The sequence below is a fragment of the Lathamus discolor genome, chromosome 2 (genome assembly GCF_037157495.1).
Source record: "Lathamus discolor isolate bLatDis1 chromosome 2, bLatDis1.hap1, whole genome shotgun sequence".
Lineage (NCBI taxonomy): Eukaryota > Metazoa > Chordata > Aves > Psittaciformes > Psittacidae > Lathamus > Lathamus discolor.
This window is the reverse complement of record NC_088885.1, coordinates 124,749,183-124,773,057: the sequence shown is the minus strand read 5'-3', so window position 1 is coordinate 124,773,057 and position 23,875 is coordinate 124,749,183. Positions and strand designations below refer to the sequence as shown.

General features: G+C 42.4%; 1 protein-coding gene across 5 annotated transcripts in view; it reads right to left on the bottom strand.

Annotated features, from left to right (window-relative positions):
* SGK3 (serum/glucocorticoid regulated kinase family member 3) overlaps nucleotides 1-23,875 on the bottom strand; it is a 61,225-nt gene that overhangs the window by 22,431 nt on the left and 14,919 nt on the right. Inside the window, exons 1-4 of one of the 5 annotated variants that reach the window (XM_065668379.1) lie at nucleotides 15,320-15,438; nucleotides 7,103-7,306; nucleotides 2,586-2,669; nucleotides 587-659 (exon numbers count right to left, since the gene is read on the bottom strand). In XM_065668379.1, the coding sequence (XP_065524451.1) occupies nucleotides 587-659; nucleotides 2,586-2,669; nucleotides 7,103-7,180 (235 nt within the window). In that variant the 5' untranslated portion in view covers nucleotides 7,181-7,306; nucleotides 15,320-15,438. Of the gene's footprint in view, nucleotides 1-586; nucleotides 660-2,585; nucleotides 2,670-7,102; nucleotides 7,307-14,939; nucleotides 15,014-15,054; nucleotides 15,157-15,319; nucleotides 15,439-23,875 lie in introns of those variants that run through there. The other 4 variants (XM_065668380.1, XM_065668382.1, XM_065668381.1 and 1 more) reach the window with 4 other exon arrangements.

The following is a 23,875-nucleotide window of genomic DNA, read 5'->3' as shown; positions in this document are numbered from 1 at the left end:
TGAGTATTTTGATGTGGACAGAGCAAGCTTAATCGGGACCTATCACTGCTAACTGGATCACATCATGTGAACATCAAACAAGATTCTCTAAGTGGAACAACAACAGGAAGAGGTTCATTTTCATTTAAATTGTACAAGGAAGCACATTTAGATAGAGTTCAAAAGCATTCAAAGATAAATCCTTCAGTTATTTCATTTTTCAGAGAGGGCAGGTAAAGTCACACAAAGGAAGTTAAAATTTGCTAGGCTTATGTTTAGAAGAGTCTGGAGTTTGGCTTTTGCTTTCATAGAACAGAGATTACACCTTGAAAGTTCGGAACAGTCCATATGGGAGGGCTGGGAGGAGCTATAACCTTCAGTGCAAGAGCGGTTCAGGGCCACTAAGCAATGCTTTGCTCACAATCACAAGCAGAATACCTTCCTACGCTGGTTCCTGTTCTTGACTGGGGCATGACTAAACTCTGGTTTAGTCACTGTTTTGAGGACTGCTGCAAAGCTCATCTAAGACAGCTCCTTGTAGGTTGGAATAGATCAATTTTCATCTTAAAAAAACCCTGACAAAATGAGTAACCTGATGATAACTTACCAGGATCAAAATTGTCTCCAAATATTCTTTTAGCTGGAATCTTCAGGTTCATGGTGGGAAATTGCTTCTTTAGCTGAAAACAAAGCACATACAATTGGAGTGTGCTTAAATATCAATACAAACAACTGCATTTTTTTTTGTTTTCTGATGAACAGTTTGAACATCTGATTATTAGTAATTCTGCTCCTGTCATCTTCTCTACTCACACACTTGTAAAAAGAGCATAAACAAACAAACCCCAATCTGTACTCAGCTTGTTTGCACCACTCATACCCTTTTAAATTCAAAGGCCATCACACTTTAGAAGGCTATGGATTATTGCAGCTGTCTCCTGCAATATTGCTGAAAGGATTTTCCACTTGCCCCAGATTAAAACACACAGGTTAGAATTTCAGTGTTGGTTTTATTCTCCTCTTTACTTCCTTCCTCAAGTCTCTCTCTCAGGCTTGGGTTTTTTTTTCTTGCTTGCCTGCATAGAGGTGCATGCATGAAGTTTAAGATGGGCTGGGGATACAGGCCTCTGGGTTTTGCCCAAATAACATTCTTAAAGCTCTAGAAAACACAAGTTGTTCACCCCTAAGCCAAACCTGTAAATAGATGAAGAGCCTGTTTCACAATAATGGAATTGATAATTTGATTATATTCTAACACTTGATAAACTGACCAGAAGATTGTATACAATAGCACTGAATTTATACAAAACCCCTGACATTTGCCAAGCCTTGATTACATTTGCTTCATTTTCAAGAGCTCAGAGGAGCAATCTTACCCTCATTCTCGTTAAGAGAGTAGTTTTTTAATACAGTAGCTAGCAATTCTCCTCTCCTTAGAAACATCAGTATCTCCTCCAGTTAGCAGCACAAGTTCTTCTTGGTGTACTATATGAGTTATACAGAACAGAAACTGGACTTAAGTGTCCTCCTGGTTATGCTTCTCCAGGACCTCCGCCCCTACACACGTTAGAAAGACCAGTGCTGAACAAGCTTCCACAGAGCAACGCTAATCTGAATCGCAAGAGAACGTGGCAAAGAGAACAGGATCACCAACACTCACCCTACAGGTATAGAAAAGTGGATACTTTGCTTTCACATCCCTTGCAAAAGATGCAGGCAAAGCATACCATAGTGCATCCAGGCTGACTTCAGCTCAGACTTGGTAAGACAACTCGAAGCTCACTCCCTGTATTTGTATACCATTGCCACATATAAATCCACGTACAGTGAGGCAGAAGAGAGAAAACCCTGACTACTTCCCATAGGAGCAACAGATGGGAAAAGGAGGCACAGATAAGCAGCTGGTAATCTTTTCTTATGGGGATCACAGAGGAATCATTTCTCTTTTTGTTAAAGCAAAAGGTACAGCCTCTATACATGAAAAACTGGAGACAACTAGGGGCACAGGACACACCATGGACTACACATTTGAGCAAGTCAGTGCCCCACTTGCCCACTATGTAAAAGGGGCAAAATCCCTTTGTAGCATTGAACCCAATAAACCCATACTTATTTGATGGGGAGTCCCTATTTCACTGGGACCACTGCCACAAAATTTGGCTATTGTAACTATTCCTACTGCAGATAAGAACAGTTTATACTAAAAAACAAGGATTTGTTCACTGCTTTCAGTACTTCAAAGTAAACCACTTACTTAATAGATTCATTTATCTTGATGGTTTAAGTTTTGCAGTGCTTTTTACCATCACGAACAAATGAACATTTCAGATGTTTTGGCAAACTGAATTTGGAGGTTTCTCTCATTACACTATGATCCCAAGCAACAATTAAAAAAAAAAAAGCAAGAAATAAGTGGATTTTGAGTTTGAAATTCAAGCAAACCAAAGTTTAAAAAACCCACCCTGTCATTTTCTTTCAACAGCCTCCTATGGTTATCGAATGTTGACTCAAACTCTTCAAAAGGGAATTAACTCAAACCATAACACTGCAAACAAATGTTACTCTGTGCTATTCTGGCATGATTTCATAGCTTGCCTTTTGCTTACCGTATTGTACAGTTTATCAAACTCTGCATACCGTCTGAGGACAAACCACTCATTTCTGCCAACTGACACCAACACTTTGTAAACCTGTAGTAACAAAGATAAAGTTATTGGCAACAACAAAGTTGAACAAAACCCACCAGGTTTAGTCCTGTGGTGGAAATAAGGGAAGGTCATTACATGTAATGTGTAAGCATACTTGTTGAGCCGTATTTCTTATAGCTAAGTCACACAGACATCAACACAAATTATTAGAACTGAAGAGTCTGGGATTTTACAGATTTATTTTTACAACACCAGGTAAGCAAAAACTAACACCAAAGCTGATGTAATGGAGTTTCATAAATTAGCTCATACCCAACAAGAACCCCTGGCCATCAGATAGCAGTCTATAAAGATTTGCTAGGAAATCTGTTAACAATCTGGTAATTCATAACAAAGACTAATATTAAAGGAAGTAAAGCATTAAAACACTGAAGATTACCTTCACCAAAACAAAGACAAAGCACATATGGAAGGCAGTTATAAAGGTAACTGCTCCTTGCCACATCTTGAATGCGTATTAATAGTCAGGATCCTGGCAGATGACACAATTGTTCAAGGAGGGGAAAACACTGCAGTGGCTGAAATATAGCACAGGTCAGATCACACCACACACAGCACTGGGATCAAAGGAGGAATTGCTGCAATTTGCTGCACAGCTTGGCCAATCAAATCTTATCACAGCAGAGGACTCCAGTTTGTCAGTGGATTCCAGGCTGTCAGTCCCTGGCTTCATAAATCTGGTTGATAGCTGAGTGTCCAGCAGGCTGCTCCTGTGTCTTATGCAAGTTGACCTCCCTTCTCCACCTTCCTGTACTTATAGAAGGAACCTGGCTATTCCTCCTGGGAAGAGGATGGACACAGCGAGAAATTAAGTGCAGAAAGCTGCTAATTCCTGATGCAGATAACATGACCAATATCCTGGTCTCCCTTCTGTCCTGCAACAGCAGCTTACTCTCTTTTTAACTCCCACAGTGGAAGTGGCAACCACCACTGTCAGTTCCTTAGCCTGAGATTTGCATTCATGCTGTGTTAACTGCTCAAATAAGCTGCTCTCAGTCTCCCCTGGAGAACAGAGGGGGCTAAACAGAAGCATCCAGTAGGACAGTGATAAGACTTTTCTTTGAAAACTAGCTTCCCCTTCCACTGCTCAACAAGCATTAGCATAAAACATAGCTACACACCTTCTAGAGCCTCCCTAGACTGGAAAGAGTAAAAGCTTCCACTGCAAAGACTTACAGTACTGTCCTTAACTGGATGCCTAGTTCAGCTATCTAGACAGCAATCAACTCCTGCAAATAATGTTCAAACACCAACATATTCACTCCCCATGACTTCATGGCAGACCAATGCTGACAAGCTTAAGAAGCAGTTCACAGACTTCCTAAATTAGCAGGGCAAAATGTATAGAATTCAAAGTGCACAGGCAAGCATAACTTTAACTTGGGACACAAGATGATGATCCACCTCCTTGGCAACCTCAAAACAGTTTTGTTCTCAGAGCAGCTAGCTGTAGAACAGCTGTAGGACAACAACACTGTCAACGTTTTTCTACATGACAGAGCATAAAAGAAACATGAGGTCATCTAGTTCACAGCATCACCAAAGCTCTTGCATACCCAACAAAGGAGAATCTGCAAGTTCAACAGTTAGGGAAGCGCTAAATGGTAGGAACACATATGATACCTACAAAGAATTTGGTAAAACCCAAAAATGTAACATCTCTGGGCTGTATTACTACTCTCAGCTCCACCTATGTAATGACTGAGAGAGATGTGCAATGCTGGTTTCCAGAAAGGCAGGCAGGAAGGATCTAGCCTTACTTAGGTAATAATGTTTTTACATCTGATTACTTATAAATCAAAACTAGTCTGAGAAAACTCCTAAAACACAGAAAAGATGCATCCACACCTTATAACGTGGGTAAATAACAAAAAGCTTTGAGAATGGGAAAAGGAAGAAAACCAGACAGAATTTCTGAAACCACCACCACCACAATCATCTCCATCAAACTCCCTTCCCAGATATAGACAGGAGAGGGTCCAGCTATTTCTGGATCTGATTGATCTCTTCACAAAAGAAGTCACTGAAATCAAAAGGATTCAACTCTGTTCAGATAGCTCATGTTTCTGGATTAAACATTCAGCTTGTACAGAACAAAAATAAGAAAAAAGACAGGCTGTTTTCCAATTTCAAGAGGGCAAGCATGAGAAAGTAAGGGAACTATTAAAGTGTCAACAACAACCAAAAAGATCAAAACACAAAAACACACCACCAAAAAAACACCCAACTCCACAATTTCCATAAGGCTGGGGATTAGTGTTATACATTACAGGTCTGAGACAGTTTCCAGATTTAATCAGACAACAGCACCCTTGAAAGAGATTTGTTAATAAGCCTGCATATGATGGGAGTGAAGGGAAATGAGAACAGGTCAGAAGAGAAAATTAAGCCTCAGACATCAAACAGCACAGTGATAAAAGCAAGAAATCCAAAACAATGCTATTTGGCAAGACAGACAAAAGAACGACCCACTGTGCAGCAAGAGCAGCACAACAATTAATATGCCCAGATACGGTCCAAATCAAGCAAGGATTTTGGTCTTTTTATGAGGAAAGTGAATGTTAGATCTTCAGAAAAAGGCAGGACAGTGAACTAGAGTGGATACATACAGGGGCTAGTTACTACAAATCAAGTGGAAGTAAAAAGAAGCCAGAACACCCAAAACCCTCAAACATGAAATGATTTGTCACGAAAAAAAATATTGGTAGTAAATACATCAAAAGTGTGCATTATTTAAGAAAAACAAATAAAATATTCAATAAAACACAATGAAAAGGCTCAGGAGCAATGAGGAGTTCACTTCCAAAGATAAAACTGAGAAGCTTGACTTATTTATCTCCCACATCCCTCCCTCACCAAAAGCAGCAAAAGCAGTACTGATGGGCTCCAGCTACAACAGAAGAGACACAGTAAAATCACCGACAGGCACATGATGGAATTCAGAGCTCCTACCATGAAGTTTAGTATGACCCTCACTTCTGTTATCAAATGCTAGAATATATGTGATAATACTCAAAAGCATGGTTGTGAACACCAGCTCTAGTCAAGCTGCTAATTATACCCTGATGTAAAAAGCAGAAGGTAGCAAGCCAAAGTGTACCTCACCACACAGTGCAAGCTGGGTTCGATTCTGTTTTCCAACCCTCAACTCCCCATTCATCATGTTTCCCACTCTTGCTTGTAGTAAGAAAGTACACCCTAAGAATGTGCCCTTAAGCTTCAAAGGTTGTCACACAGATCTCTAGGTAAAATGACCTGGAAATCACAACACTAGTACGTAACAAAAATGTACCACACTGTCATATTTTAACAGCAGAACTGCCAACACTGAGGCAGGCAATACAGCAGACCTGTTTTCTCAAGTTTAGACTTCCATGACATTTTTCCTGCTTGTGTTTCACCTGCATGCAAAAAAAGGAGCTCCAAAGCTCTTTTGTTTGTTCCCTTTACCAGCACACTCCTTCCCCAAATTACATCTTGTAAAATCAGACAGCATTATTCTTCTCTGAAGAACAGAGGTGAAGAGGAAGGGCAGATATACATCTCAAACTAAATCTTTGGTGCATGGCATTCTTCAGACAGCAGCTCAGTGTAAGTGTGTTTGCATTCCACATCTGAAGAGTGACTAATTCACTCAAAAAAGAAGAAGAAAAAAAAAAAAAGCTTAGAGGAAGTTGCACAAGAGCAATGAAACAGTTTGAGCTTTTTAAAGGAAGTACTGATGCTGTATTTATATCCCAACATAAATATAAGCAACAAAAATCCATGCCACAGTCCCTTATTTTTCAGCATGCAATGCAAAGAGTTTCCCCACAGAATGAGAAGACCTTACTTCCAGAAAGCAAGTCACTTTGGGAGGCAAAAAAAAGGAAGAGGGAAGGGAATGACAAGGAGTGGAAATGAGAATAGGACAGGAAAAATCTTACAATCAGAAAACAGGAAGGAAGGCAGAAAAAAGGCTTTTCAAAAATTTGGGGTTTGGGGGGGGGGGAGGTTTGTTTGTTTGGTTGTTTTTTTGTGTTTTGGGTTTTTTGTTTTGTTTTGTTTTTTAATACACACAAAAGTATAAGAGGGTATCTGTGAAAAAAATGGCCATTAAAACAACAACAAACCAAACACCAACAACAAACAGAAACCAACCCAAAGCACATGAAAAATCACATAGGATACCAAGTTTTAATCTGATTTGGTACCAAAATGTTATCCCTGCAGGTGGACGCTTACATATGAGAAAATGCTGCCCCTTGGGGGTAAAACCACCAGAAATTTGCAAAGCCAAATTCTTTTTGCAGAAGGCTACACTGTAAAACATTCACAGCTTCTCACACTGGACTATGGCCAGTACTCACAAGAGCAAATAAACAGATTTCCACAAACTGCATCCACCTACAGCGCTTCCACACTTCCATACTTACAGTAAATCTTTTTTTCTTCTCCCTGTGCTCATCAGAGCTCGGAATACTAACACTTGGGCAGCTTTCTTTGTGATCCATTGTCTATGTTCTTCTGATGAATGTTACAGGACCCTTCTTCAGGCGTTGTAATCAGAAGGTATCTTCAACGGTATTGATCCAAGATACACAGCTTTTCTTGATAAAATGTGAATTCCATCATGTAATCTTAAAGTGAAAATAAAAGGAAAGTTAAATACAGGAACACTTGACTCACAGTGCTAAAACCTGCATGACAAGAACTTTTCCTGGCAGGAAATGCACTCTAATATGCACACATACAGTCATAATCATCATTAGTTTGCAAACAAGTTTCATGCTTGTGGTCCTTTGCTGTTTCACTGAAACAATTCACATTCTCTGCAGATAGAAGTGAATCCTCCCCCCCCCCCCCCCAAAAAAAAACAAACCCAAACCCAAAACATGTTCTGTGCAGACATATTAGAAACCAATCTGGCCTACTACAGACAATACTCTAAAGGAACAAAGATTGAACACAAAACCAATTAAAGATGACAATCTCTTATCAGACCTCTGAGAAGAGTCACGAACACACACATTCAGAACATTTTACTTCAAAAACAAAGGTTTTCAACTGCAGAAGCCTGTACCAGTGGGCATTGCAGATTTGTCAGAACATGCCAGCTGTATTTAATTAGCACAGAGATGAAAGGCAACATGAGAAAATATAATTTTTTCCACTTGAATTTTAGAGAGGGAAACAGTAGCATCATGTGTCTGCCCAAGTATTTACCTGCTCTGCCCTCCCTTCCCCCATACTTGCCATACTCTGGGTTTGGCAGAACAGTAAGGTCATCCGTTCCCTTAGTGGAAGTTAAAGTTCACTTCCTTGCAGAACTTGAAAAAGGCACAAGTGAGAAGATAAAGCCATCTAAACGGCAGAGAGCTCAGTATTGACTAGATGCCCCTTCACTCACTGAGCCACACACCTGCCTTGAGCACTAGCAAATTGTTTACTGGACCCCAGTGCAAACAACAGGACCTTCAGCACTGCCTAAGAGCAGCCAAAGCTAATACTACATAGCTGCAACCCTCTGTTCAGACACACACAGCCATCTGAAATGTTTCAGTGAGTGCAGCCCAGCTTTTGGAACACTTTTGTGTCTGACTAAGTTACAAACATGAGAAAAGTTTTTAGGAAGAGAAGACCTCAGTTCTCCTCAAAACACCCAGAGGAAAGGAGTGCCCAGATCAACATTTAACTCCCTATTTTCTTAAAACAGGGAAGTATAAAACTGAACTGTATATTTCATATCATAAATTTCCAAAAAGCACAAACTAATCCAATGTAATTCTGCTGTTAGAGAGACACCCATATTTACGTTGGCACGAAGGCCAAAGCCCCTGGAATACAGTGAAAAGATTTGTTCTTGATACCCAACTAGTCTTAGTCAGTCAACTGACTATTTTTCCTGCCAGATCGTGTCTCTGGCTCAAACTTCGTGCTGTTATTCCTCCTGTAGCCATTAAAAATTAAGTCATTTTCAAAAATCTGGTGACTTAAATAAAACAGAGTGTTTGAAATCACTGTAATCACAGTTAAATACTAGATCATCCATACTGCACCATGTTCAGAGCGTTATTTTTAATTATATTTGCATTTACTTCAATTTGATTGTTCCCTACTTCACTGATTAACTATAAGGTTGAACAGGCTTAAGCTCTCCACTCCCACGCCTTTACTTGACTATAACAGAAATCAAAGCCAGTTAAGTTCCAAACCTTAAGTTCCAAATTGGTTTCTCTTTTCCTTTGGCAAATGATGGTTAAAGCTTTATCACAACAAGGCACACTTCCCATTTTCCACATTTTCACATTGGCATGGGGTTAAGACCCACTGCCACACACTCAAATTAAGATCTAAAGGTTAACTGTGATCTTCTCCATCATATGAGGTCCACTAAGACAGTAAATAGGCGCCGCTTTTGTAAGTGTTTCACTAAGCTTAGACTTTACTAAGCACTTATGTCAACCTTTAGCCATTTCAGGTCCAGCACCAGCAACTGAGCACAAGTCCCCGTGTTTTATCTGTCTTCCTGCTCACCAAATTAAAACAAGTAAAGGTTTAAAACAGATTAGGTGTTCCCTGAGTAGTATCACTAACTGTCTTTCTCCTCCTGTAAACTGACATTCATTACAAAGGTTCTTAATATGCTTGCACTCATTCTCACAATATAGGCTGTACCTCATTTTGTATTATTAGGATCCTAGTTTTCAAAACCAGTATGGGAATAGTATGGATTCAATGATGTAGTCCAAAGAATATCCCTTGGAAGACTAAGCTTTAATCCAGATCTGAAGTTGAAAGATCTACAGAAAACAAAAGGAGGAAGTGTCACCCAGATTAATTCAGGAAGAGTTTATTCATTTTACAGGGGAGAAGAACAACAATAAATCAGCCAAGAAGCTGAAACTGCAACATTGACATTTCTTTAAGCTGCCTCAAAGATCACTGGCTGTGGTATTTTCTTTCCCCAAGGCATCTCCTTTGAGTTGTGCTTGCATCACCAACACTATGCTAACCCAACAAACTTGGAGAAATATATTTCCAGTTTGCCACTAAACTCCAGAGCATCAGACCTTTCTTTCAATTTCTATTTGCCACAAGCATATCAGCTCTTGAGAGCTTCTTATATCTTCTGAACTGTAGGTGTAACTGGAGAAATGGGGAGAGATTTGCCTTAGTCTTTAATGTGCTGTAATTTAGGAGCAATGGTTTACTGTGTGAAGTAATAACAGACAGCAAACAGTACAGACATATTTTCAGCCACAGCATCAAAAGCACAAATTTGCTGCAGTGTCTTGAGGGTTGCCAGATAGGAGTGAATTAAACTGACACCTGTCAGCTGAGAAATCTGCCTCTGGTTATCAGCTTTTCCTCCAACTAAAACCAAACAGCCCTTGGCTTCAACTCTGATAACAGGCAGACAGGAGAAGGTACTTTAGAAAACAGGTAGCAAAATAAATCCCCTTAAATCATACTTGGGCACTTGTGAAAGAGCATGAAGACAAGGAACACAGAGACCAGTGTTGCTCAGAAACAGCTATAACTTTAAAGTTACTGCAGTATCTAGGCCTGGAACAGGGGAAAGCACAAACAATTGCTTTACAGGAGAACAAAAGTTACGCATCCTCCTGGAACAGTTTCAAGCCTGTCAACAGCTACACTGTCCATTCTCTCCATGGCGGCTGTCAAAAAGCGAGCAGTATTTTCACTGTTTCCTGCAGGAAGCCACAGCAATGTCAAATTTCAGGCTGACCCTTGCCTCTGTTGAAGTAACAGCACAGCAATAACAGAACCCTGACACTGTGAGAGTTTATACAGATCTACTATACCCACAAATGAATAATTTTCTGAATGCCCAAAAGCAAAATACTTTGTGCATCTCTGCAATAGCTACATCCAACAGGCAGACATTGCGTAGCTTAGGGATACGCGGCAACCTCCTTCCAGTCCTTTCTACATAAACTAGGCTAAAACTGCATTAGAAAAGGTTTCTTAAGTTTAATCAGATTGTTTTATTCTGTACTGAAATTTTCTTTTCTTTTTTAAATTGTAATGGCCTGAAGATTATACAATTGTACAACAAAGACCCTTGCTCTGGGTGCTTATGCGTCAATCTCTGCCAAGAATGTTCAAAACTAGATCAGGAAGCTGTGTTCTCACCAGCTGCCTCTCCAGCTGTAGCCAAATTGCCTTAAATACCTCTGAGGCCAGTGCAAATCAGCTATCATACTCATTCTGACTCTGAGTAACACAAGGGAAGCAGAGACAACAACAATCAAAAACTCAAAAAGACAGTCTCCCTACAAACATGCCTGGAAGAATCACCAGGACCCGTATGTACCCACTGCAGCAGAACAGGCATTTCCCTATACACTAATCATCTGCATTAAAAGACTCACTCTCGGACTGAGTCACCAGTATAACCAGCTGCTAAAAATCCCACCTGAACATGATTCCAATTATGGAAGAAACCTGCATATAAAGAAATAGAAAACAAGATACAGGAAACCATCCTGGAGGTGATCCTGCCCCTCTACTCTGCTCTCGTGAGACCTCACCTGGAGTATTGAGTGCAGTTCTGGTGTCCTCAACATAAAAAGGACATGGAACTGTTGGAACAAGTCCAGAGGAGGGCCACAAGGATGATCAGGGGACTGGAGCACCTCCCGTATGAAGACAGGCTGAGGAAGTTGGGGCTGTTCAGACTGGAGAAGAGAAGGCTGCATGGAGACCTCATAGCAGCCTTCCAGTACCTGAAGGGGGGCTATAGGGATGCTGGGGAGGGACTCTTCATTAGGGACTGTAGTGACAGGACAAGAGGTTACGGGTTCAAACTTAAACAGGGGAAGTTTAGATTGGATATAAGGAAGAAATTCTTACTGTAAGGGTGGTGAGGCACTGGAATGGGTTGCCCAGGGAAGTTGTGAATGCTCCATCCCTGGTGGTGTTCAAGGCCAGGCTGGACGAAGCCTTGGGTGGCATTGTTTAGTGTGAGGTGTCCCTGCCCATGGCAGGGGGATTGGAACTAGATGATCTTAACGTCCTTTCCAACCCTAACTATTCTATGGTTCTGTGATCCTACTGTTCTCTCAAAACTTGATTTCCTCTTATTTTAGAGAAAGTATCATCTTTGGCATACTTTACATAATTTCCTCAGTCTTCTCCACAAATATCCTGATAATGAGTCAACATATCACTGGACATTACACAATCTTTGAGAAAGCCCAGAAAAGCAACTTTTTCTCAATCTCTGTATGGTGAAATAGAGTATTCCACTCTCTTTTTACCAGACAAGCATCTGATACACAGAAAACAGGAGACAAGATATTCAGAATCCAAAGCAACAGAAACACTTAATTAGGAGAGCCAGGGACTAATCTGCAAAGCGAGATGGATGGCCAGAAGCTGTTGAATAACTAGGTTGTGAAGAACACAGGTTTCATACAGGCCACATACTTATGACACTTAATACAAGAACACAAAACACCAGCACAGACCTCTAAAACTAGTCCATCTTAAGAAAAACCAAAATGCTCTGGCCAATCTTTGCCTTATCTCCACACTCCCTTCTAACTACAGTGTGCGAGAACTGAGAATTCAGCCACTGGCTCCCTGTTTACACACTCACCCACTACCTTGCATTTTTTAAAAACTCTAGTAGCACCACTCTGGAAAGCAAGCCACCACTGTGCAGCAGTGTGGGCAAAGCCCTAGCCAACTGATTCTTTCTACTTGTAGAAAATGACAGCACGTAAAGTGAAAACTCAATCGAGGGAAAGAAATGAGTAACTCCTTTTTTTTTTTGGCTCTGTCAAACTTACTTTGGAGAAGTCATGCAAACATTTCCTTCCCATGATTCTACTGCACCCGAGAGAATCCCTTCTGCCCCACCTCCCGAAATAAGCTCCAGTAAATTATCCTAACTGGCACATAACAAGATTTGTGGCTTGGATGGGCTCTATTTGCATTCATGTTTATTACATGACAGAACACAGGTTCTTTGCTGTGGTAAGCAAACCCCCAAGTAATAAAATGGGTCTAAAGAACAAATACTGCAAATAGAAGACAGCCGTCTTTCAATCCTGAACACAGGCCCATCATAATTCCATCTTTAGCCTTTGTCCATACTTATCTGGAAAGGTTACTATGTGCCTCAGACAGTATGACTTCCACAAACAGCAGAGCACATGGAGAAAAAAAATCAAGTTTGCATTAAACTTGCTACCTGCACATTTCCTGGCATGCCTCCTCAGCCTTCCTACACACCAGGTCCAATTACATTCAAATTTAGACGCATAAGGATGCAGAGATGAAAAGCACTGTGAACGACTTTTGAGAGATCTTACAAACAGCTGATACCAGCCATCTGCAGCATGGTCAGCTCTACCTAAGAGGGCAGTCAGACTTCAGCAAACACAAAGCAAATAATCCCAGCCTCGTTCTGTCCTTTGGTGAAAACTAGAGAGAACGCCAAATTTCATTTACATATATACTGCCCACTTTTTTACATGACCTTCAACAAAAGTCACCAACTATCCTCCCTCTGTCTCACTACATAAACAAATGAGTGTTCTGATATATTTAAGACTGATGTTATTCTAATGCATCAAACATGGACAAAGTTACTGGATTTTGTGTACTGTAATTGGCAAAAGGGTAAAATCTGTACAAGAGGGTATTTCTGGATTTTAAAATAATGTTTAAAGCATGTTCACAATCTATAGTTCACTATCTATAGTTCACAATCCAGAAAACACTTCTGAAGTCTGTGCTTTACAGAATTCACACTGCCTAGAACCACAAAGCTGCTGGATAATGAAAAGACAACAACTTAATATTGAAATATAAAAGGCAAGTAAGAGAGCCTTTAGCAATATCCAAATTGCATACCCAGTTCACTGCCACTCGATTCCTCACCTTACATCAGTGCAACCACAGCTAGTATTTCACGTCCATTCTTCAAGGACAGTTTACAAACTTCTGCAGGTAAGAGCATACACTGACCTCTCACCTACTTCGGTGCTGTACAGAGTAAGAAGGTGTTTCAATTCTGTAAGGCTTCGGAGTACAGTTGTTTATGCATGTAGAATAGAATTTGGTGCAATAAGGCCAGATGTGGCGAGGCTGTAATTTACAATCAAAGGTGGGAATCAAGGTTGGAAAGCAATTGTACCACAATTCATCATCATCACATAACCACTAGTGCCCACTTTTTCAGCTTTCAAGTTGTCAAGGGGATTAAAGCAACCAGCAATTGTTCACTGACACGAAGCTGAGCACGCTGTATTTCTGACCTAAACTAGTATGTCAAAATACCTTTGAAGAAACGGGTCAGTTTTCTAGCTTTATTAGAAATACCATAGACGGAGACTGCCTTGACAACATTAACAGTGAACTTTCCAAAATGCTTTCCAAGAGCTAACACCACTTTCTCCTGAAATCTAAAGAATCTTAATACCTTCAGAAAAACCACTCCTCCATACACACCTTCCTTTTTTTGTCAAAGACTGATGCACACGTGAAGACTCAAACAAATACAAACATAAAAAAATCAGAACCGTATTTAGACGCCCACACTGAAACACCACCACCATTTACAGAACACAAACCAGAGTAACAACAGCCTTTAAGAATACAGAATCATTCTGCACGAGTCTATAAACAGAATTTGGGACTATGTTTGAAAAGAGTTATATATAACAAACCCAACTTAGCTACAAGAGTACTGCAGCAAGTGATTTTCACAGGAACCTTCAGTGCCAAGTAACTGGAAGAACCATAACGGCATTCAAGTGACCTTACTGTCTTGAAACGAAAGGCACTGCCAGCACAAAAACGTTATCTTAGGTTTAAAGGGGATTAAGAAATGAACGTTCCCTACTGCCAAATTACTGCACATCCAGAAGCAGGGCAGTTACACCTTTAAGAGCTGCCAGAGGACGAAAATTCACGCAAATCTTAAGAAAGACGAGCTGTCAGAACTGCTTTATCCTTAACGTGTTACAATGCTTTTTGATTAATCGCCACACAGTTAAATTCCCCAGCGGTACCTGGATCCCTGCAAGGCAGCACTGCCTAGAAGTTTTACTTTTTCAGGACAAGACCTAAGCAGTATTCTCTCTCAGGTTCGCTGCACTCTTCCAGAACACCGGCTACACACTACCTGCGAACCACCCGCAGAAGAGGAGGAAACGCCGTGCAGGGATGCCCTTCGCCCAGCGACTACCAGAGCAGCGCGGCCACCACACCACACCGCACCGCACCCGCCCCTACCTCCTCGCAAGCAAGGCCACCGGCTCCGCTGCCCTTGGCGCGGCTCGGGAGCGGCCCCCCGCTGCTCACCGCCACCCAACAACCGCGCCTTGGCCCCCTCAGCTCTGGAAGTTACCAGACTCTCACATCCCCGGTCCGGCGGCGCCGCGCTGCTGCAGCTGCCCCCGCTGGCTGCCGCCCCGAGGCGCAGCCATCTGCCAAGCGCCCGGAACCTCATCGGCGAACACACACGCGGCCTCATTGGCGGAAAAGAAAAGCGAGAGGCGGCTCCACCGCGGAGAGGAGGCCGAGAGAGGGCCGGGAGCGGAGCCGCCACCGCGGGGACCCCGTGCCTCAGCTGCGGCTCCCCGCTCCCTCCCTCCGCCTGCCCGCTCACGCACCCCGCACGTGCGGCCGTCGCTCTGGAGGGCGGGTGGGAGCCCCGGTTAACCCCTCCGGTGGAGAGGGCGGGCAGCGGGCGCGGGACCCAGCCGCACAGGAGGCGAACGGCCGCGGCCCGGCTCGGCCCACTCACGGACACGCCAGCGGGGCCAGCGCCCGGCCGCGGCCGCCCCCGCGGCGCCAGGCTGCGGCCCGGCTCTCCGCCCACCGCCCCAGGGCCCACGGCGGGGCCCGGGCACCTACTGCCCAGGGCCGTTGGCCGAGGCCGGAAGGCGAGGTTATCCCCGCACACACCTCCCTCGTAAGGAAAGTTTTAAGCTTCCCTTAACACGAGTTTTCAATCCCGCCCCGCAGCCCCTGGGGGATGCTCCCGCTTCTGCTGGGCGGCTCCCCACAGAAACGCTGGAAAAATCAGCAGCACAGCCGCGGCCAAGCTGCCACTCGGTAAAAATAGTCTGAAAAACACCCGAAACAAAACCCTGCCCACAAACGGGCTCCGGTTTTAACTCCTGGGTGCGTTCAGGGGTGTCTGCAACCCACCGGCAAGGCTGTCACTAAACCAAGCAGCTGCCGTAACGAAAGCTCTCCCCTTCTTCTGTATGTGCATAAGGAGTTAGCATTAGCAGAAAAATCAGAGGGGTTTGTATGTCTACCACTCTTTAGGGCAGTGTTTCTGCATGCTCTGAAATGGGAGGGTAAGTTTCAATACTCCAGTTAAAATGCAACCAGCCCTCTTAAAACAAAGTGTAACTCGGAAAGTTTTTCCTGAGCAGACTGAGGCCATAAAACAGTTACAAAAATACAAGTTCCAGAAGAAAACGGTCTTTCAACAGCAGTATCACTTCCACTTTATTTCACCAACTACATCTAGAAGTACAGGGCAGCCAGGAGGGAGCATGGATGCAGTTTAACAGAGCAGGCCACAGCACCCAGTGAGTTAAAACCTTGTGTTTATTGAAGGTCTGCTATGGTCTTTAAACTGTATCTAATACAAACGGTAATGCTCAGGATGAGGTAAAAGTCTATGCCGTTTTATCTTCCTCCATATAAATACCTGAAATGATTCTCAGGTTTTCCACTGCTGTGTAAAGATGCTGTACCATTCCACTGTCTCAACTGATGTAACACGGAAGTGCCTGCAGAACCCCACAGGTTTTCATCAGGAAATACTGATTATGGAGAAGCCCCATGTTCTACAAGCGTGTCTTCACAAGACTTGCATTAGGGCCTGACGAGACATGATGATGCTTATTTCAACAGTCACAGGTATTGGCAAGTATCTGGCGAGCAGTAATTCAGGGGATCCTGTTTCTGAGCGCTCCTGCTGCACAAGTGTTCCTGACTCGTGTCAGGCACTGACAGTCATCGAAGCACTCTTCCAGAACAAACCAGAGAAGCAGCCTATTTAAAATACGTCACTGTTTGGAATAGCATGTTGTAACTGAAAACACACAGGCTACAAGTCAACTGCATCATAAGCTTCCATTTCAGTACAGCCCGCACAGGAAGACGTGAAGAATTTTCCCATCCTAACCTGCCCTGTCATGATTTTGCAGTTTTGCATTTTGGGGTAGGCACTGCTAGATCCAGACACTGCACTGTAGCAACAGCCTTTGCTTGCTTGTTCAGATTGGGCAAGGTATTTGCCTTACATTCGCAGAGAGGTTTTAAGGAAACTTCGTTAGCATTTCTTGTGAAGCCCAGGGCAGAACGCTTTTGAACTTCAGTCAGAAGAACTTACTGGCAAATAATTTAATCAGGTAATCTGTATTCAAGAGCTGTTTACTTTATAATTGTCTTGCAGTGTTCATGTTCTGTCTGGCTGATAGTTTTCAGTTAATCATTCACTTGTCAGTAGATCAGCTCAGTGGAGCCACTGGGCTCATTTACAGTTAGTAGAAGGGCCTCAACCTAGGAAACCCGAGGTGATGACCTTGGCCTAAGAATGATTTAACTCTTGTCTACCTGGCCACACAGTCTAAATCCTAAACCTCCTACCAAAGAGTGGCTATTTGTCCTTTCTCACAGTTAAAAACTCCTCAAAGACTGGGCTGTCAAATGGTTAATTTTATGCAGTTCCTCTCGCTGTTCTGGAGCTGTGAGCAATCAGAGGGCAGCAGAGGGGTACCTATCCTTAAACTGATACTTGCCTGACTGAATTCCGCAGCATGTTAATTTGCCTAGTGCATCATACTGTGCAAAACACTGTTAAGGTCCTAAAAAAATAAATCCTAATTTACAGATTTGCTTGATGAGCTTTTAAAGGATAATGTTCCAATGTGGAGGTGGATACCTGGTGGTTTAACTGCATAGCACACACAGAACACATGGAACTCAACTTGCCCTTTAATAGAAGTTAAAGGTCAGCATTTGCTCTGACAATTTTGTACCCAGGAACTCCCTTACATTCCCCATTTATGCTTCCAGGGCATGTAATACACACAAAGGCTCTCTCTTCCACTGCTTTGCAGTACTTTGCTCCTAAAGAATGTTACAAATCCATGTACTATGCTGTCATCCCAAATATTTAAAGTGTTTGCTGAAGAATACCAGTGACTGGGTGGTGGGGGTGGAAAACAAGAAAGAGAAATTTAAGGACCCATCTCAACCCACCATGACAAATGCAAGGTCCTACACCTGGGTCAGAGCAATCCCAGGCACAGCTACAGGTTGGGCAGAGAAGAGATTCAGAGCAGCCCTGTGGAGAAGGACTTGGGGGTACTGGTTGATGAGAAAATGAACATGAGCCGACTTCAGTGTGTGCTCGCAGCCCAGAAAGCCAACCATATCCTGGGCTGCATCAAAAGCAGCGTGACCAGCAGGTCGAAGGAGGTGATCCTGCCCCTCTACTCTGCTCTCAGGAGACCTCACCTGGAGTATTGTGTGCAGTTCTGGTGTCCTCAACATAAAAAGGACATGGAACTGCTGGAACAAGTCCAGAGGAGGGCCACGGGGATGATCAGGGGACTGGAGCACCTCCTGTATGAAGATAGGCTGAGGAAGTTGGGGCTGCTCAGCCTGGAGAAGAGAAGGCTGTGTGGAGACCTCATAGCAGCCTTCCAGTATCTGAAGGGGACCTATAGGGGTGCTGGGGAGGGACTCTTCGTCAGGGACTGTAGTGACAGGACAAGAGGTTACAGGTTCAAACTTAAACAGGGGAAGTTCAGATTGGATATAAGGAGGAAATTCTTTCCTGTTAGGGGGGTGAGGCACTGGAATGGGTTGCCCCTGGAGGTTGTGAATGCTCCATCCCTGGTGGTGTTCAAGGCCAGGTTGGACGAAGCCTTGAGTGATATGATTTAGTGTGAGATGTCCCTGCCCATGGCAGGGGGATTGGAACTAGATGATCTTGCGGTCCTTTCCAACCCTGACTATTCTATGATTCTAAATGCAAGACATCACAGAAATGCATGGTACCTTTAACATGTTTCTTCAAGTCTAGTATGAGCAGGTAGCAACAATCTGAACAATTAGATTCTGGTTTTACTGGAAATGTCCTTAAATTCCTACGAAAACCTTGTCCTTGATCAAAGATCATAAGTCTAATTTTACAATAGCAAGAGAACTAAACAGACAAAATCACAGTATAAAATACATTGCAAGACAAGGACAAGCAGGAATGCAAACGACGTTGTTTAAACATAGCCAGGGGCTTTGCTGGTGAACACAGTTCCGTATGTATATTCCGTGATACTTCAGAATATATTCAAATACTCACACAACAAGCACAGCCCAAACCACTTGACAAGTGTAGTCCAATATTTTTAGTTACTGCTAAAACACTGTGGGTCAATTGAGTAACACCTCGAAATCATTACCTTACTACCAGCTTCAAACACCACACCACCACAGCTTTCCGTTTCAGTTCCTGCATCTTCAAAGACTATCTCGGCCTACCAAGCTTTTTCTATCCTACTCCTCACAATCAGAGACAACACAACCTCCTCACCCCATATGAGACCACCAATAGAGTCATCAGGTTTGGACACTAGGATGACACGGTGTTTGGAATCAACAACTAACTCTTCTGTGGCAGTATCTCACATACCAGAAACTGCAGTTAAACCACATGCATGTCAGTTTAAAGTCCTCCAAAAGACATTAACATGACACTGCAATAAATAGGAAGTGATCTTTTAAAGTAATTATTGTTAGAATTTAGCCTATAAACCCCTAAATTTAAGACTTCACTCAGGAAACAACTGGTGGCCATTGTAGTTAACTTTGCATGTGCCAATTGTTTTAATCAAAGAACCCAGCTCCAGGCAGGTTGTATCCACCTACACAGCACTGAGCAGCCTGAGAACATCACCCTCTGGAAAGCCTCAGGCTGCAATGGATGGGCCTCACAATGACGCAGCCACAACTCAGGGCAAATACTGTTTAATGTCCAGGATTCTAGCAGTCACAAAGACCCCATTAAATGTATGAAGACAGATATTCACCCACCCTTGTCTATCAATTATTTTCACACTGCTTCCCAGCCTCTTGTCTGGAGGCTAATTAATCTATGTTCATACCCCACTGCCTGCTTATGAACAGGACTCTGAAGAAGCTTGGGAATGGGCCAGCTGGGGTGAGGCATTCAACGCTGCAAAGCATGACACCCAAGAGTCATGTATTGGAGAAAACAGTCTTCTGGTAAACTCCGTAGACGCAAAAGGTTACTTTAAAGCACGGGCTACCAAGGACAAAATCAAATAAGAGAAAACACTCCAGGGGAAAGTGATGTAGCTGGAAGCCTGAGGGTTAAAACTGTGGAAGAAATGCCAGCTGGACAAGATTTACACCTCACAGTGCACGTGCAAGCGTCACCAGGTAACCGTTCTTCACCAAAACTGGTTTTGTAACACTTGATGCACATATGCATATTAATAGCTTTCATTTAACTCATTTTCATAGTTGTGTGCCTGTGCTTATTAGAGAAGTCTGAATAATGGTTCGGTTTTATATGAGCTGCACAGGGGAAATGTTTTTTTTCCTGTACTTCTTTTTGTATGCTACATCAACTACAAAATGTCTCCAGATTACAGAGACAGTCTTTCAATTTGAAGGAATGAAATGAATACTTCAAAGACCAATTCATTGCAAACATACACTTAAACCTCTTCTCCTAAACAAACCAACCAACCCACCCAAACTACTATAAGCCACCTAAACAAGTATGACTGAAAGATTCAGTATAATCTCTTGACAAGTCATAAGGACTTAGCAAGTAAAACGAGGCTTCCCAACCCTGAACAACATTCACAGTGAACGGACAGTTTTCCAGCACTCCAGACACAAAGATGACAATCCATGTATTATAGGAAGAATGTCTTGGAGCGCAGAGGCTGGTGAAGATCAAAACCAGGATCTGCAACAACACTACATGGACTCATATTTAGCATAGCAAACACCACAGGCCGAAATAATGACAAACTATAGAAAAACTGTACTAAATGGCATAATTTCACAAACACCACAGAGTATGCATAACATGAACCAGAAGAATGACAGCAGCACCACATCAAAGAAATTCTTCACAGAAGCTAAGAAGAAAACTGGTTTAAATCAATTGAAGCATATACTAAAGATGAATGCTAGCACACAAGCAAGCACTGTGCCAAAAGCAGCAGTGTCACAATGAATTAAGGAAAAAGAGATAAAGCTAAATGATGAAAAAGGTGAGTTTATCCCTACCTAGAGTAACATGTATGACAAGTATGTTGCTGTGTATCTTGGAATGAAGATTCCCTGCCAGTGTTCTTCAGAGCAATTATGTCTTTTGTTAAAAATACATTAAGCTTTCAGTCTATTCAGCAGTGCATTTACACGCTGGGATGATGAAGCCAACAGCTGAGTGTTTCTCTGGGCAAGAGTAACCGTAGTAAGTAGCAAATAAAATGCTCTCAATTACATGGGAAAGTCCCACTGAGTTCGATGGCACCTTTGTCTTAAGTATGTTGACATTTACACTGGTTAGTGCTTACAGCACATATACCTGGTCCTTCCCAGAAGCAGTATCTGCAGTCTGAATGTTCAGCAGACCCATATGGAACTTCTGAACATCTACAGTCTGGCCTGAACAGTGACTCTTACTTGTCTGCTGAGTATCCAGAGCTCCAAAACAAATGCAAACAGTTCAGGTTCTGTCCTGGTACCACCTCCAGGCAGAAGAGAAGAGACATATCTGAAGAACATTAGATTTATGGCAGGTTTTACAGATCCCATCTTGGTCCAAGCACAGCCCTCATTCCTCACGCAGTATCAAAGACTTTGCCCAGGAATGCCCCCCTCTCCCTTCACAAAGGCCACTTTCACATCCCTGATTTTCATAGAATCGTAGCATGGTCTGGGTTGGAAGGGACCTTAAAGATCATTCAGTTCCAGCCCCCTGTCACGGACAGGGACTCCTTCCACTAGACCAGGTTGCTCAAAACCCTGTCCATCCTGGCCTCGAACACTGCCAGGGACTGGGCAGCCACAACTCCATTTTACTCTTCTTCAAAGGGTTTTCTTTCTTGAGATGCAGAGATTGCTATACCTGAGCTCCTGTCTTTGAAGCCAGGGATTTCTGGCCTGTACTTCATACACTTCATGTTTGGTTACATCACATACAGTGTTTTGCAATGAGAAGGAGGCTGTTTCAAGCAACACCTATGGACAAACTGTGGACCTGGCTATCACCTCATTACGGGCAAGTACTTGATGCACATGAAGATCTGGAGGTAGCAAATGGAGCATAATGGGCTGAGTGGTGGTGGGAAGGAAACCCCAATGATTCATTCCAGTATGTATGTATGTATGACCTTAGACATAGCACAGACATTCCTCGTCAGCTTGATACCAATGTATTCCATACCATAACCAGTTTCACATTTTAACCAAATGCACAAATATTAGAGAACACACATACACGCAAACCAATTTACTACCACAAGCATTATCTGGGCTTTTAAAAGTTGGAAAACAAATTGAAAACATGAAGACATGTAAGGCCATGAGTTACCCTTTTTTCCTTTACGAGCTCTGTTTGTTTACATTTTTTGATCGTTGAGACCTCTGTATATTTTCATAAATGTATTTAGGAAAATGAATTCCTTTTGTACATCACTGCCCTCCTGGGTAATTTGAAATAATTTGAAATAGGCAAGCAATTTTTGGAGGAAACTGCATAAATGCACGGTAGAATTTCAAGATAAAAAAGCAGTATCAGTGAATTATCACATCTGCATTTTCAATACATGCATCTCTATTTCTCTCACTTCATCCTCCTCAAGTTCTTTATTTCCCTCATGCATACATCAAAATGTATTATTATTGCTGTATCAATCATTTTGGAGCAGTTTTTCAGTTAGAGCAAACTGAACAATGTCTTTTGTTACAAAGCAAACAATGTAAGATTAGTTTCTAAAAATTACTTTTGCGAGGCATTTGAAGTTAATGGTGAAGTGCACGTGAACTGTCCAACAAAGCTCACTTCTGATCCAATCCCTGATGTTTGCATCCTGTTCACTTATCCAAGCAGTAGCTGGCAGGGTTCCACCTGGAGATGTCATCTAGCTACAGCCATGTTGGTGGGATAAGCACCACTAACTGAGGGCACATGGACATACACCAGTACTCATTGCCCAGATCTCTTTTTCTTACCTTACACGTACCCTCACTCACTGCAAGTGTGCAGTCTGGAGCAGGAACCCAAGCAAAATCTCCATAAACTAGTTCTCTACAAACTAGTTCAACTACCAGGAGCAGAATAATAGCATGAATGCTAAGCTCCTGGCAGCTTAATTTACCATCGTTTTAAGTTATCTTGGAGATGAACAGTGTACATACTGCTTCAAGACACCTCCACCTGCTTCCATGGAAGATTTACATGGGTTCCAAGAACATAAGGAAAAATAAGTTCATTGGACTCGACTTAACCACCAAGTTCTTTAAGGGTGAATACATATATAATGAAGGGACAAAGATAGCTGGCTGTCTTATAGATTTACAGCAACATATGTGCTTGACACATCAAATACACAGTTTATTGGTATATGCTAACACATTCTGAGACTAGTTTCAGCAGACATGCATACAACAGTTATAAATTACCCCACTGTTAAACATTGTGAAGCTGAAGTTATCCAGTACAGCTCATAAAGTGTAAGTACTGTAAGTACTGACAGTACTGTAAGACCTGCATTTTGCTCTTCACAAAGACTCTCTGGAATTCAGTTTATAAATACAGTTCTATAAAACAGGTCAAGTATCCGAGTTTGCAGGAGACCTGAGCAGTTTGTGCAGGAAGCTATACCAAAGCTAAGATAAGTATAAAAGAAAAAAGCTCTCCAAGTAGTAATTCTGTATGGATGTTTCTTAATTCAGCCTCCTGAATCCCAGCTACAGCACGTTCTACTAGAATTGCAAATACGGGCTGGGGTGAACAAACATGCTTTGGTAAACAAGTGCTCTGGCACACAGTGTTATGTAGGTGGGTCCTACCCAGAACACTGAGAGTTCCTCCTCAAATTGTAGAGATGAGCAAGAACACAAGCACCATATTTGCATTTGCAAGCTATATACTG